Source organism: Microtus pennsylvanicus, chromosome 14, assembly GCF_037038515.1.
Source record: "Microtus pennsylvanicus isolate mMicPen1 chromosome 14, mMicPen1.hap1, whole genome shotgun sequence".
In the NCBI taxonomy this organism is placed as follows: domain Eukaryota; kingdom Metazoa; phylum Chordata; class Mammalia; order Rodentia; family Cricetidae; genus Microtus; species Microtus pennsylvanicus.
The window spans coordinates 67180789-67194456 of NC_134592.1; the positions used below are offsets into that span (position 1 = coordinate 67180789).

Genomic DNA, 13668 nt, shown 5'->3' on the forward strand with positions numbered 1-13668 from the left:
TCTTTTTCTCTTAAGACACAGTTTTGGATGTAGCCCATACTAGCTTGGGACTCCCAACCTGACCCTCCTGCATCAGACGCCAGGAGCCGGAATGACCACTGCACCCCGTGGTCTCTTGTGCCCGTATTATTTTCCATCATTTGCTCTTGGTTTACCTGTCAGCTGGGCAGTCAACCTACCTAACTAAAATATTAAAACTGTATCATAAATCACCTATATATTCAATATGCCGAGGGGCAGCAAGGATATTTTGATTTCACAGATACTTTTTTCTAAAGAAAGAAGTCTCTAGGACATAAAGTAAGGAAGTGTACACAGTGCAAAGGAATTTTTTTTTTGGTCAGGTGTGGTGGTGCATGCCTTTACTCCAGCAGAAGGCAGAGAGAGAGGATCTCTGAGTTTGAGGCCAGCCTGGTCTACATAATGAGTCCCTCGCCCTTTTTCTCCCCTAGAAAATTGTTGAAAGAACAGATGAAAATATTTCTTATTGTTAAGGTACATTTCTAAATTGTGTTAATTTTCTTCCTTCCTTCCTTCTTTCTTTTCTTTTCTTTTTTTTTTTTCTGACAGGGTCTTACTATGTAGCCCTGGAACTTGTTATATAGACCAGGTTGGCCTCAAACTCCCAGATATCCACCTGCTTCTGCCTAGGATTATAGCGTGCCTGGCAGTTGTATTAAGTTTTAATGCTTCTAGTTTATGTTTAAAATATAAAGGCATCAAAATTGTATTTCTTCTTATTATTATATAATGGGCTTATTGAAAATATTAAATTAAATAACTAATTGATATGTAATTAAGTAACTAATAGCTAATTAAATAACTCCAATTTTGACTTACCGGGCTCTCTGAGCTGCAGGTACATTGTGAAGTCCCTACTTCAGATCCACAAGCTCAAGCACTGTTTATTGCTGTGGCCTGATGCTTCCCCCTCGGTGTATGAAAGACACTGGCTAGTGCCGGGGAAGGGAAGCACGAAAGACTGACGGTTTCTGAGACAGAAAATGCCAGGAATTCCATAGGTTTCTATAGCTGCCGAGCCAGTCAGTGACCTAGGGATGCACCCCAAAAGGCACTGTCTGCCCATGATCTGACTGGTGTCCTTTCTTGAGCCCCAGGACTTTTTCACGACGCGGACACTGAGGCTGAGCTGACTGCATTACTCCGTCCAAGCCTCACCATCTGCTCTCTCCTTGCCTTTCATTTCCTGTAGATCCTGGCAGTCTTTAGAAAGCCAAGTAAACAAAAGCTACTCAAACCTCCCTCATTATCACCGAAATCATCTTAATTAGCAGGAATTGTACCATAAACATATCTAACAACCCCACAGCAGGTCTGATGTTATTAAGAGATGATTTGCTCTAATGGCTTTCTGGTAAGGAGCTGTGTTCTTTCAGAACAGAAATAGGCGATCACTCTGGAGATGAAAATTGCTCCTTAAGAACAAGAAAGCCAGCATCTCCCCATCCAGCAGAGGACCATCTCACATATGTCTGATAAAGATTGGAACATGGAGAACAAATTAATAATTACAACTCCTCCTGCTAGTCATGTCAAATATGCACTGTCACCAACCGCACACTGGAGGTGCGCTCAGCTCGTACCCCAGCAGACAGAGGCAGCCTCAACAGGCTCTGCAGCTGACCTCACAGGAAGCGGTACTGAGGAGAACCATATTGCTACTAGAAAACATCAAAAACTTTCCATATGGTGTAAAAGCTAAAGAGATTAGCTTCAAAGTGATAGGTTTGGGGTTTTAACAAATATTCTTGTTTTAGCTCAAAACTGCGACAGTTTCCAAAATGCTTGCATTCTCTGCTCTTAGTCACTTCCGAGCTGATGTGGGGTCAGGGTCAAGTGACTACTACAGGCCCTCTGGTTTATGGGGTTTCTGTCTTACTTCTATAAGGAGACAAGGAGGAACACAGGGGAGAGCATCCATTCTTCTATCAGTGGAAAGGGCTGCCTGTGTTGGACAAGTTGAGGAGATGACGCTAAGGGCTGCATTCTTGGGTTCACCCCCAAAGAAAAGACGTTTGGAGAGGAGGTGAGGATGACAGAAGGGGGACCCTTAGGAAACAGGCAAACGCTTTGCTCTGAGGTTGTTTATGAGCCTTTGTGTCTGGAGCTTAACTCCAGTGTGCCAGGGATAGCCAGGGCTAAGGATCCAAACTGCAGCTCCCAGAGCATGTGGCATACAAGCAAGGGCCTGGAAAAGGCTGCGGTCCCCGATTGTGATGGAAGATAGACAAAAGGCAGTGAGAAAATGGGAGGCTGAGCGGAGGGAAGGATGCGCAAGCTGAGAAAGGAGAGGTAAATGGCTAGCACTAGAGTGGATGGGCTGATGGCCAGGCGACTGTCGGTACTAAGAAGTACATCCGCGTGAACATGATGTGACCTCAGAGCATGCTCAGGGCTCACTATTTTCAGGGGCTGGTAACTGAGCTAGAGATGTAATGATTAATTAAAAATGAGAAGGAAGAGGTGGGTGTGGTAAAGAAAGGCAAAGTCATGAACTCAGGGGAGCAGGGTAACCAAAAACTGGGGCAACAGAATGATGGTCAGGGGAAAGTTCAGAGATTTGAAAAGGGCCTGAGAGGAATTAGCAAAGCACAGTGAAAAGAAGCCAATGGGTGGATGGAAGGCAGCCCAGCATTTCAAGGTGCAGGCAGAGTCCGGCTGCCGAGGCTTCAGGATGTCGGGGTGCAGGCAGATTCCAGCTGCCAGGGCTTCAGGATGTCAGGGTGCAGGCAGATTCCAGCTGCCAGGGCTTCAGGATGTCGGGGTGCAGGCAGATTCCAGCTGCCAGGGCTTCAGGATGTCAGGGTGCAGGCAGATTCCAGCTGCCAGGGCTTCAGGATGTCGGGGTGCAGGCAGATTCCAGCTGCCAGGGCTTCAGGATGTCGGGGTGCAGGCAGATTCCAGCTACTGAGGCTTCAGGATGTCGGGGTGCGGGCAGATTCCAGCTGCCAGGGCTTCAGGATGTTGCGCCCAGAATGCCAACAACAGCACAAGGGTTTAGAACAGACAGCCAAGCTTCATGTGTTCTCAGAAACACCAGGAAAAGAAAGTGCGACAGTCACAGTGGAAGATGTCGCTCTTCTTCGATTCCAAATGAGTTAAAAAGAAATTTCCAGTTTGCCATATAGCAAAATACCAAAGTTAATGTCCAATGTATGATTATTCTTTTGTGGTGAGATACCATTCTATTCAATAATAAGACAGGTGACACTTCTTATAAATTTTGGTTGTTCTAGAGCAATTGTGGTTTAGACTATTGTTCAAATACATGTATATATACACACTACTTAATTTTACACTAAAGAAGTATTTGTCCTGCATGATAGATCACATGGTCATCTGGTTGTAATGCAACTCTTGACAATAGGGCGATTATGAATGTAGTCTGTAAAGAGGCTAGTGAGCGAAACTTACGTATATCAGACAGAAAACTTTCCTTAGTTAGAGAAGAGCTCAGGAACTGGCTACTAAGATGTAGGATAACTGTGAGGATGGGAGAGCAGAGAGGAAACGCTTGACAGAGAAATAAAGGGCTCTCCATTCGGACACTGTGCTCCTCCTAGACAAGCAACCGGACTGAGTGCAGTCAGCAATTCACCCAAGGAGGACAGCGGCCTAACCCTCGGTGACGCCACTGGGGTCTGCCCACTGCCCCCAGCCCAGCCCACAGCAGGAACACCCCGCGATGGTCCAAGCCAAGTCCTGACTTTCTGGGCTTCATTCAACCTAACGCTCACTGTTTTCTCTTTAAAACATATTTACGTTTTGGTAAGAAACATCCTGGAAAAGGGCACACATTTGAGATCAAATATAAAGTTCGTATTTCTGCGAAGCACAGCAAAGGTTAGGACGGGAGAAAGAGTCCGGGTTACTAACCAGAAGGCTAACTGTGCAGCCAATCTTTTTGCCATCCACTTCTCCCATCTTCATGCAGTCCCTGAAAACAGAGAGCAAGAGTCACACTCAGAACTTCCTTTCACGTGGAAAACAGAGTTTGTTCTGTGGTGTCTGGTGTGGGGTCAGTGAGGTGTGGTCAGAGATCCGATTGTGTGGAATTAGGGAAAGGTTACTGGGGGGAAGGTCTAGGATGGGATGGGGAGCAGAGACTGACCCCGAGTCGCAGTGTCTGCTGAGGACGTCACGTGCACCTCAAGGACTTTTACACTTATCTGAGGTGTAAAGGGAGCCAGTCAGTATGACCAGAGACTATGAGGAGGAGAGTGTTGTTCTTCAAATAAGAGAGAACCAGCATGCATAGAACTGGGACAGCCTGCTCTACAGGCAAGATGAACAAAAATAACAATAAATCGTAGTCGGCAAGGATGAGAGTGTGGAAGCCCCCCTTTAAAGAGCACAGCACATTAACACAACCCCTCCCCCATTCCTGTCTTTAGTCTAAACATGAAGTCTAGATCTTCACCCTGTTTGGACCACTGGAAATTTTTAAGTGGGTGAGTCAAAATACCCCAAAATGTTTTCTTTTTTGTTCCTTCTATTTTTGAGGACAGTCAAGGACTCTGAGAACTCTTTCAACTCAACAGGACTTTGAAAGAATTATCAAAACCAGAGCTAAACAAACAAGGAAACACACACCAAAGCCAGATTCAAAACCCCAAACAAGCCGGTTTCAAGTCCAAGTGCTGATTAGCAAGTCTTCGAATGATTAGCTCAAGTGGAATACTAATTATAGTTCAGCTATTTGAGCTTTTAGCTAGAATAGAGTCTATCTGGAATCTCAAGCGGCAGCTTACCTGTAATCTAACAACCTCTCCATCAGCCGAGTGACAGTGGCAATTAATGAAACGCCACTTTCCCTCCATGTTTCCCGCTCAATTTTCTTTAGTAGACTGGAAAAGAAAGAACCCAGGGCATTTTCAACATTTATTTTTATCAGTCACCATGACAACCATTTTACTTTCATCAGTACCTTAAATGCCTTAGCAACCACGGCAACATCTCACAAGTAGCACAATTTGCAAACAATGTCTTACCTAGGGTAGGGACCAAATAGTGGAATTCTAATCCGGGAAGCATTGACAAAGCAAATCGATTTTCAGATTATCCAAGTCATACAATATGAACACATGCAAGTAATCATGCTTTCAAATACACACCAGCACCTCACAGCTCAAAGACATTTTCCCCTAGCTGCTCTGTTAGGCTGACGAGACTGGTAAACAACAGCGCGGAAGAGATCACAGGACTCCCTCCAAGTTTACTTCTAAGTAAAGAGCTGGCTTTAGCCCCGTAGAAAATGTTTTCCTACCTCTCAGTGGAATGCATCTTCACCCAAGCAATTCTGCTGCAATGCAACCGCTACAGGAAAATCCTTGTGCAGACGGTATGACGTTTTGCGTTTTTCTCCCTTCCCTTAACATTTGCCCACTCAATACATATTGTACTATCTGTGCACTCACTCAGCGGGCTCATTCACTTGGCCATTAATCACAGAGGATTTCCTAGGCGGTTGTTACAGCAGATTGATGACGAGCGCCCGAGCCACGTCTCTCCTCCTACATCTCTCCTAATCCTAAACACCTTGGAGCAGAGGCACGGTGTCAACACTAACAATGAGAGCCATCATGAGGAGGACCTGATTGGCTTTCACTCCTCTCTGCCAATCAACAGCATACTTGGTGAAGGCTTCCCAAATGAACTTCCCCCCAAAATAAAAGAACGCAAGTGTGTGGCATCAGCGTACTTCCTCACCCCTCCTATTTCAGTGATCGTCATTTCTGTCCTAAACCTTTATTCTCTTGCATATTAATTTCAAAAAGGACGTGTCTGTGTATGTACGTTTCTTATAGGTAACTATATCTTATCTGCATTTAGTTGCAAAAAAACAGGAAAGGGGACCTATTTTGGTCAAGGTCTGTGGCTATATTTTCTTCAAATTTTCTTCCCATCCCCACTTTTTTTTTTTCTTGTTATTGTCAACCAAGTACCCAGTGTTCTGTCTTTCTCTATGTCTGTTTTCTGTTACGTGATATGTTTCACTGATTTTAAACTGTTATCTAGATTAAGAGTGGGCTGTTCAGAGGGAGACTACACATGGAAGGTGTGGGGCTTGCCCTTTCTGATCCTCCAGGAGAATCTTCTTAGTTTATTTAAATAGATTTTCACTTAAAACCTCTCAACGGCACCTGCTTAGAGTGGAAGGGGAGAACTGACATTGAACCAAGCTCTCATATCCTGCCAAATCATGCAGGATGCCTGCAGAAATTTCCCCAAGTGACAGCCTACACCTCACATACTCAGAGGCCAAAAAACAAGCAATTCAAGTTAAATAAGAATTCTAAAAATATACAGAGGCTTCATTTCTGACTCTCATTAGTTTGCAGCTTCCTGATATAGTCAGAAATCAGAGCTACAGCATCCTGCATAAGAGGTACTGCTCTGCTTCTGCATACCCTGCTCCCTTCAGTGACTCGGGACCAAATATCAGAACCAAGTCTAGGGCCTCGCTCATCTGCATCCTTAGCCAGGCTTACGCCTTCATTTGAGAATCCTTCCGCCTTCCTGCTCACCTGATACAATCTACTGTGGGACAATGGTCTTGTAGCCTGTAAAGATTTGTCACTTGTATTTAATAAAATGCTGATTGGCCAGTAGCCAGGCAGGAAGTATAGGAGGGGTGACCAGAATAGGAGAATTCTGGGAAGAGGAAAGGCTCAGTCTGCAGTTGTCACCCAGATGCAGAGGAAGCAAGATGAGAATATCTCACTAATAAAAGGTACCAATCCATATGGCTAACACAGACAAGAATTGTAGGTTAATTTAAGATGTAAGAGTTAATAAGAAGCCTGAGCTAATAGGCCAACCAGTTTATAATTAATGTAGACCTCAGCGTGTTTCTTTGGGACTGAACAGCTGAGGACTGGGCGGGATAGAAACTTCTATCAACATAACCCAAGGAGGGTATCAGCATGGGAAGGAATCATTCCAGATAACTTGAGTGGACCTGGTTTCTTTTCTCCTGGTCTGTCCCTGTGCTCTTGGGCTGGGAGTATCTCGAGAACCCGTCTCATAAGTAAGGGGCAGTTTATCGCAAAGCTTTTCTGGGTTTTGCAATGGGCCTCTTCCATGAAATGGTGAGCAGGCAGGTCAGACCGTAGAACAGCTAGATGACCTTGTTCACCATGAAGGACATGGGGATGGTAGCTTGATTTTCAGTCTGTCTTTCCCTATCATACGAGGATAGGCTGAGAAGACTGTCCTGCCAAAGACGCTCTTCTTCAACAACCCAAACAGCAGATTTGGATACTTGAGGCACGGTATTACAGAGCTAGCCTTCCAAATGCAGGCAGTGATGGGACAGGCAATCATTGGGAATCATCTGGTGTTCTGCTGGACCGGAAAGAAGCAGAGCATCTTCTGGGCTTCCCTCATCTTGTTGAATTTTATGAAGTTTTAGGCTTGCATTCAGAGCAAAGGAACCTCTATTCAATAACAGCATGCCTTCCTGATTCATAACATGTGCGGCTCCTCACACCATGATTGCACTAACTCGCTGGGATTGTTTGTGCAAAAATAAAAGGACTTGATTGTTCCCTGAAATGCACCTACATTTTCACTTTCTTTTCTGGGACAAGGTAGGAATGTGATTGAATTGTCACTTTAGATTTGTTTTATTCCCAAGGCACTGACTATAAAGGCATTAAAAATATTTACAGTTCAGCCTGGTCTACAAGAGCTAGTTCCAGGACAGGCTCCAAAACCATAGAGAAACCCTGTCTCAAAAAAAAAAAAAAACCAAAAAAAATATTTACAGTTTTTAATTTATTTATATTATATTCTAGTAATAAGTTAAAATTCAACAAAAGGATAAAAATTTCCATTGAACTAATCAGGTCCCTTAAAATATCCCTAATTATAGAGGCTTAATATCTTAATTATTACTTTGATTCCAATGTCAAGGCACATCTTCTAGTTCAAAGTCATATTTATATAAAAGCAACACAAACTGCAAGCTATCAGGCCCTTACTAAAGCAGAGAAGAGGCACTAAAGAAAGAGAGCATGTGTTTATTAATGCTATGAATTCATTATAAATAATTAATCACAAATCTCAAGGGGCTCGTTCCACTGAGCACTTTGGTAGTTTAGCTCTTTGTTCTAACCAAGGACCAGTAACTGAAATGAAAGCATCTTTCAAATAAAACTTATTGTGTTGGATGAGGTTTTAATCAGAATTCTTGCTAAATTCCAGCTGTCATGAAAGACAGACACTTTGTGCCCAGGAATGAATGAGGGCTTGGTGACTAATTAATACAAGTTTTGGTTTAATTACAGATTCAAAAGAAAATGGCATTCAGGGTTCAGACTCTGTTTTGTCATTCACCACCACCATATGAAATCTCTGCAGCCCTTCCTGGATTTGCCTTTCTATAAAATTTTCCCGAAAGTTTCAGGAACGATTGTGAATCAGGCCAGCTAAAGACTCCCCAAACTACCAACCACAGACAGATAGCATCCTTAAAACACATATGTTCATTTCTCCACTGTTGCTCATTAACAATCCTATAATTAACTTGAATCTTGTGTTTGGTTATCAGTACCACTTAGGTAATGATTGGACATAAATACAAAAGCAGGTGTCTTTTATTCAGGGAGATGTATTATTTTTGCACTCTGGAAAGAAATGTCCAAACTCAGCAAGATGATTTTCCCTCTTAAAATAAACCACGTTATAGAAATACTAGGTTTGAAGATGACTAAGATCCATAAGCTCATAAAGAAAACAAACACCAGCTGGGAAATCCCAAGTACTGTGACGTCCTCACACCTCAATTCTGGCTATCTGGACACAGTGAGTTCATACATAATACAAGCAATCTCTGCCATGACCGTGATCATAGTTGGGACGACCCCAAAGCCCCTTCACAGAACTCAATTCTTCTCCCTCTATTCTCCTTGCAAATCCCAAACACCGAAGTCACTGGAAATGACTTGCTTTGGTGACCTTCTAATAGGAAGCATTTAGGAAGCATTTCATAATTTAATAATCCCGAGCAAATGGCCGGCATCGATGGTTAAAGCAGGTGCGGACCATCGGGCACAAGCTAAGTTCATTGTTGAAATGGCAAATCAGCCAGGGTCATGCTTTGGAGAACACTGTATACAAATGTTATAATCACACCCTTTCTTCGTCTCCTGTTCATAAAGCTCCTTAGAATCATTATCTCGTAACAATGGTCTTATTTTCCCTGAAAGTTATCAAGCATGGCAAACGGGGGCTTTGTTATGCAACACAGACGGCCTGTCCTAATCTGAGGTTAAAATAAGGAGACGTGTCTCGTCATCAGCATAATAAGATCCACTTGCTAGAGTTAGGCAATTATCCTTTAGTTCACTCTCTACGAAGACAAAGCCCTCCTGTGAGACCCAAGCTGTCTCTGCATCTCTCATCTACTGTGGCGCAGAACGGCTCAGGACCGACACCAGATGGCCTGAGCAGAACCGACTGGAGAGAAACACGCTACTCACATACTGTTGAAGAGCTCACGGTAGGTTTCATCGCCTTTGCCCTCCGACATCAGGCTATCCAATTTGTCAATTAGCTTGGCTTCCACCTGAAATACACCCAAATATTATTCTCTGTCCCCCCACTTCAAGGGGAAGATTCATTTAGGCAAATTGGTATGTATTTTTTTTATGGCAGGGGAAAAGCTGTAGTACACTTTGTGAAACTGACATTGTTAGCCATGGTTAACATCAAGCCTCCCTAAGGAATTCTAGGGGGCTGATTTTGATGAGGTTATCATGACTTCATACTCCTGCCTGGTTAGTTTTCCATACTGCCAAAGGCAGCATCTATCTATCTGTGATCCCGAAATAAATGTTAGCAGCCCAATTTAAATATTTCAATTCCTTTTTTAAAAAATATTTTCTTTTTATAAAGATTTATTTATTATGTATAGTGCATGCATGTATGTCTACAGGCCAGAAGAGGGCATTATATCCCATTACAGATGGTTGTGAGTCACCATGTGGTTGTTGGGAATTGAACTCAAGACCTCTAGAAGAATAGCCAGTGCTCTTAACCTTTGAACCATCTCTCCAGCCCTCAGTTCCTTTTTAGGGACTATAAAAAACTGGCAAGTCCTAGTTCTTTTCTCTTTACATCACTATATCTGGGAATATCAGCAAACTAACATGTCCAAATACATTAAATGAAATCTTTAATGTGTTTTAGGTCTGTTTTCTTTCCTCAAACAGTTCGAGGTTGTGCTCATTCTTCACTGAAGTTGAGAACTCATCCTCGCCCTGTGCAGATGGTAGACCCACAGAAATATTCTAAGTAAGCAGTAAGAAGCAGGCGATAGGAAGGACATATTTCTTCAAAACTGTAATCAAAACATTTACATTTTCAAGGATGTAAATCCTTTATAACTTGAATATCAGGAAGGGAACAATTTCCCTTCATGTATACGAGGCAAGAGGAGAGAGAAAATGGTAACCTTTAGGCAGAGTTAAAGTGATTCGGGCTTGGGATGAATATTCAACTTTGTCAAAGGACTAAGCTCAATTACCCCTTTAAGCCAGATGTCAATCAAGAGATGAAGAGAAGGGGGAAGGAAAGTGGGCTCCCCTACCAAGCACAGTTTGTTCTCAGCCTTTCGCTCACCCATTAGCTTTCTTGAAAATAAATGTATAAACAGATACAAGTGAATTGCCCACACTTTTGGCAATAGGAAAAATCTATGCATGCAATCAAATTGCTTATAAGAGCTGGCAAGCACTTTCCTGAGGCTTGAAGATGGACTCATGTAGAGTGTGAAGGAGGGCCACATCCCGTGGGCAAGCAGGCTTGTGCAGCCGCTGGGTGAGCGCATGCTTCTCCTCCTTCCCCCAACCCGAACCTGCAAAAGTGGCTGATTCTTTGCAGATCTAGCTTTGCTATGAGGATGTCTGTCTTTCCCCTAAATGGGAGCAGCCCTATTAACTTAAGTCAGTGCAAAATGATAGGTTCATCCCCTTGGAATTTCCTTTGTGAGATTTTCCCACTGTTCTCTCCTTCAAATTAATTTTCAGTGCTCCAAGCAAAGAGCAATAAAACACACTGTGAGTCAAATGCTGAAAGCGAAGTCATTCACCAAACACAATGTGCAGACCACTGAGAGCTCAATGGTTTAAAGAATCATTAACCTTCTGATTCCTCTGAGCCATGTCCGGCTGGGAGCAAACAACCCTCTGTAAATTCTTAAATACAGATCTGGTAAGGCAAGGAATTTTTTAGCTGAAAGAAATGAAATGGGGTCTCAAGGGTTTCCTGGAGGCACAGGACAACAGGAAGTCAGAGAGATGTTTCTAAGGAGATCAGAAAGCCAGAGGGATGTATCTAAGGTAAACAGGAAGCCAGAGAGATGTATCTAAGGCTCCATGGTGCCGGCAGGATAGGTTCACCTGGTTCTGAGTCCTCTGGACTCAGTGTTCATTTCCCCACTTAAAGTTGTAGTGGAGGAAATTGGGAGGCACCAAAGGGAAGCGAGGCTCTCTGTCACTCCTGGTGAGTGCCAGCGGCCTACCTGTTTAAAGTTGCCGCTCCTCCTCTGCTCCCAGTCCATCATGTCATGAAAAATAGGAATCATGACATTCCGAAGATCTGGCTGTGGTATCAGGGTGACTTCTAGGAAGGGGCCAATCAGGGCAGGGATGAAGTGAAGTTTGTGTTCTCCTAAAATAAGCAAAATATTTGAGTTTCAGCATATTTAGTCTTAATAAGATTTCAAAAAAGATTACTATTTTAAAATTTAGTTAAAACAATTACTCTAGTTGGAAATACTCAACTATAATTTTATCCCCAGATAAGAAAATAACCCATGGCATACAATTAAAATGACAGAAACTGGAATATTCTCTTTATTGTACTTTCTTGTAAAAAAAATTAGAAGCTGTTATTAAAAGTGAGGCTGAAGAAAAACACAACTAAACTTTCCCAACATAATTCAGTGTGTGTAAGACAAGGTGTGACTATACAGGAACATTTCACGACGTAAGAGGAGTCTGGAGAGATGCTTCAGTAGCTCAGACCATCAGAAGCCACATGGTGGCTCATAGCCTTCTATAACTGCAGTCCCAAAGAGTCTGATGCTTTCTTCTGGTCTTTGTGGGTACCAGGTACACGCAAGATACATAGAAATAAAGGTAAGCAACACCTCTACCCCCAACACACACACACACACACACACACACACACACACACACACACACACTCACACCCCTATACTAACTGAGAAACTACCCCTAAGGTAATCACAGCTGTTTTCTCTGGGTTGTAAAACTGCAAATTATGCAAGGAAAACCGGATTCTGTTTATTTTTTAAAGAAAAAATAAATAGGCTAAACAAAAGTCTAAAAGCAAACTCCGCAAAGCCTTCAACTATTTCCCAAAAGGTTAAAACATAATGATATTGAACTTCTACTGGCGTGCAGTCAAATACTAAGTAGTAGTGATTCAGAGCAGAGGTGGCCAGTCAGCAGCAGGGACACAGTGACGATACACAGGGTAGGCCTGAAGTCCATCAGTCTATGTTAGATTTCACAGAGAAGTTCCTATGTTGATAGTAACAAAACGACATGCCATTGATGATGCACTCTTTTTCTGTGTCACGGTTAAAAGCCTGTGATGCTGAGGCACCTCCCTAGAATGCCTAGAACAAGTTCAGAGGTCAGGCTGAAGATGGCTGTCTTCATGAAGGACATCAATTTTGTCTTTAGGGACAAATCACAGAAACATTTTTCTGATTTGTTCTATGGCAGGGTTCTTACTCTTTCCTATGCTCAGATCATGCGCATCTCCTATCATGATGAGACTCTCCCTACCCCAGAAACACAGAGGGAATACTATGTGGAGCTGAACATTTTAGTCTGTGTTAATACACGATACAGTGTTTCCAGGATACTCCTGAGAGAGAACAGAGGTGTTCAGTATCTTCCCCATATACCCCATGATCCACAGAGGCCATAAACCCCTTTAGGTCTCTGCTTTACTGGATAAGACACTATCTTCGCAAAATCACATTCGTTACATGATTAAAAATAGAAACAGAGGGGAAAAACTGAAATGAGTACCTCTTTCCAGAATATGCTTTGGCAGGTGACAGATTACGAGTTTAAATGAGAGCTTGGAAATTTGGGGAGTAACAAGACAATAACAAGTACTTTCTTTTAGCATGGATATGTGCTTTATATTTGTTTCACTAATTCCGTCATTAATCTATTTTATTCAGGGGCTCAACAGATGGGAATGCCCATATCAACTGAGCAATCTATTGCTTACAAATGTAAAGCATAACAAACATTGAGGATACTGCAGAGATGCAGATCTAGTATCAAGGACCATCAAGGATGATGGTCCAGCTCGTTTGACCTAAGAAAACCAAGAAAAGATGCTTGGACAGGTGCTGTGGAATATTAGTTTAATTATGTAAACTAATTATGTATTACATTTGTTTATGCTGTGGAATATTAGTTTAATTATATAAGGATGTGTCACATTTGTTTATGCTACAGAGTATTACTTTAACGGTTTGTTTAATGATTTAAAGATGTGTTGCTGTTTCATCTTGCCTGCCTAAGACACCTGATTGGTCTAATAAAGAGCTGAATGGTCAACAGCTGGGCAGAGAAAGGATAGGCGGGGCTG

At 42.6% G+C, this 13668-nt stretch overlaps 1 protein-coding gene across 3 annotated transcripts in view; it reads right to left on the bottom strand.

Annotated features, from left to right (window-relative positions):
- The window catches only part of Dock4 (dedicator of cytokinesis 4), a 396425-nt gene that overhangs the window by 51760 nt on the left and 330997 nt on the right, over positions 1-13668 (bottom strand). For 2 of the 3 annotated variants that reach the window (XM_075948630.1, XM_075948629.1), the window contains exons 31-35: positions 11549-11697; positions 9507-9592; positions 5013-5039; positions 4773-4868; positions 3898-3958 (exon numbers count right to left, since the gene is read on the bottom strand). In XM_075948630.1, coding sequence (XP_075804745.1) covers positions 3898-3958; positions 4773-4868; positions 5013-5039; positions 9507-9592; positions 11549-11697 — 419 coding nt within the window. The remainder of the gene's footprint in view (positions 1-3897; positions 3959-4772; positions 4869-5012; positions 5040-9506; positions 9593-11548; positions 11698-13668) is intronic. The other variant, XM_075948628.1, reaches the window with a different exon arrangement.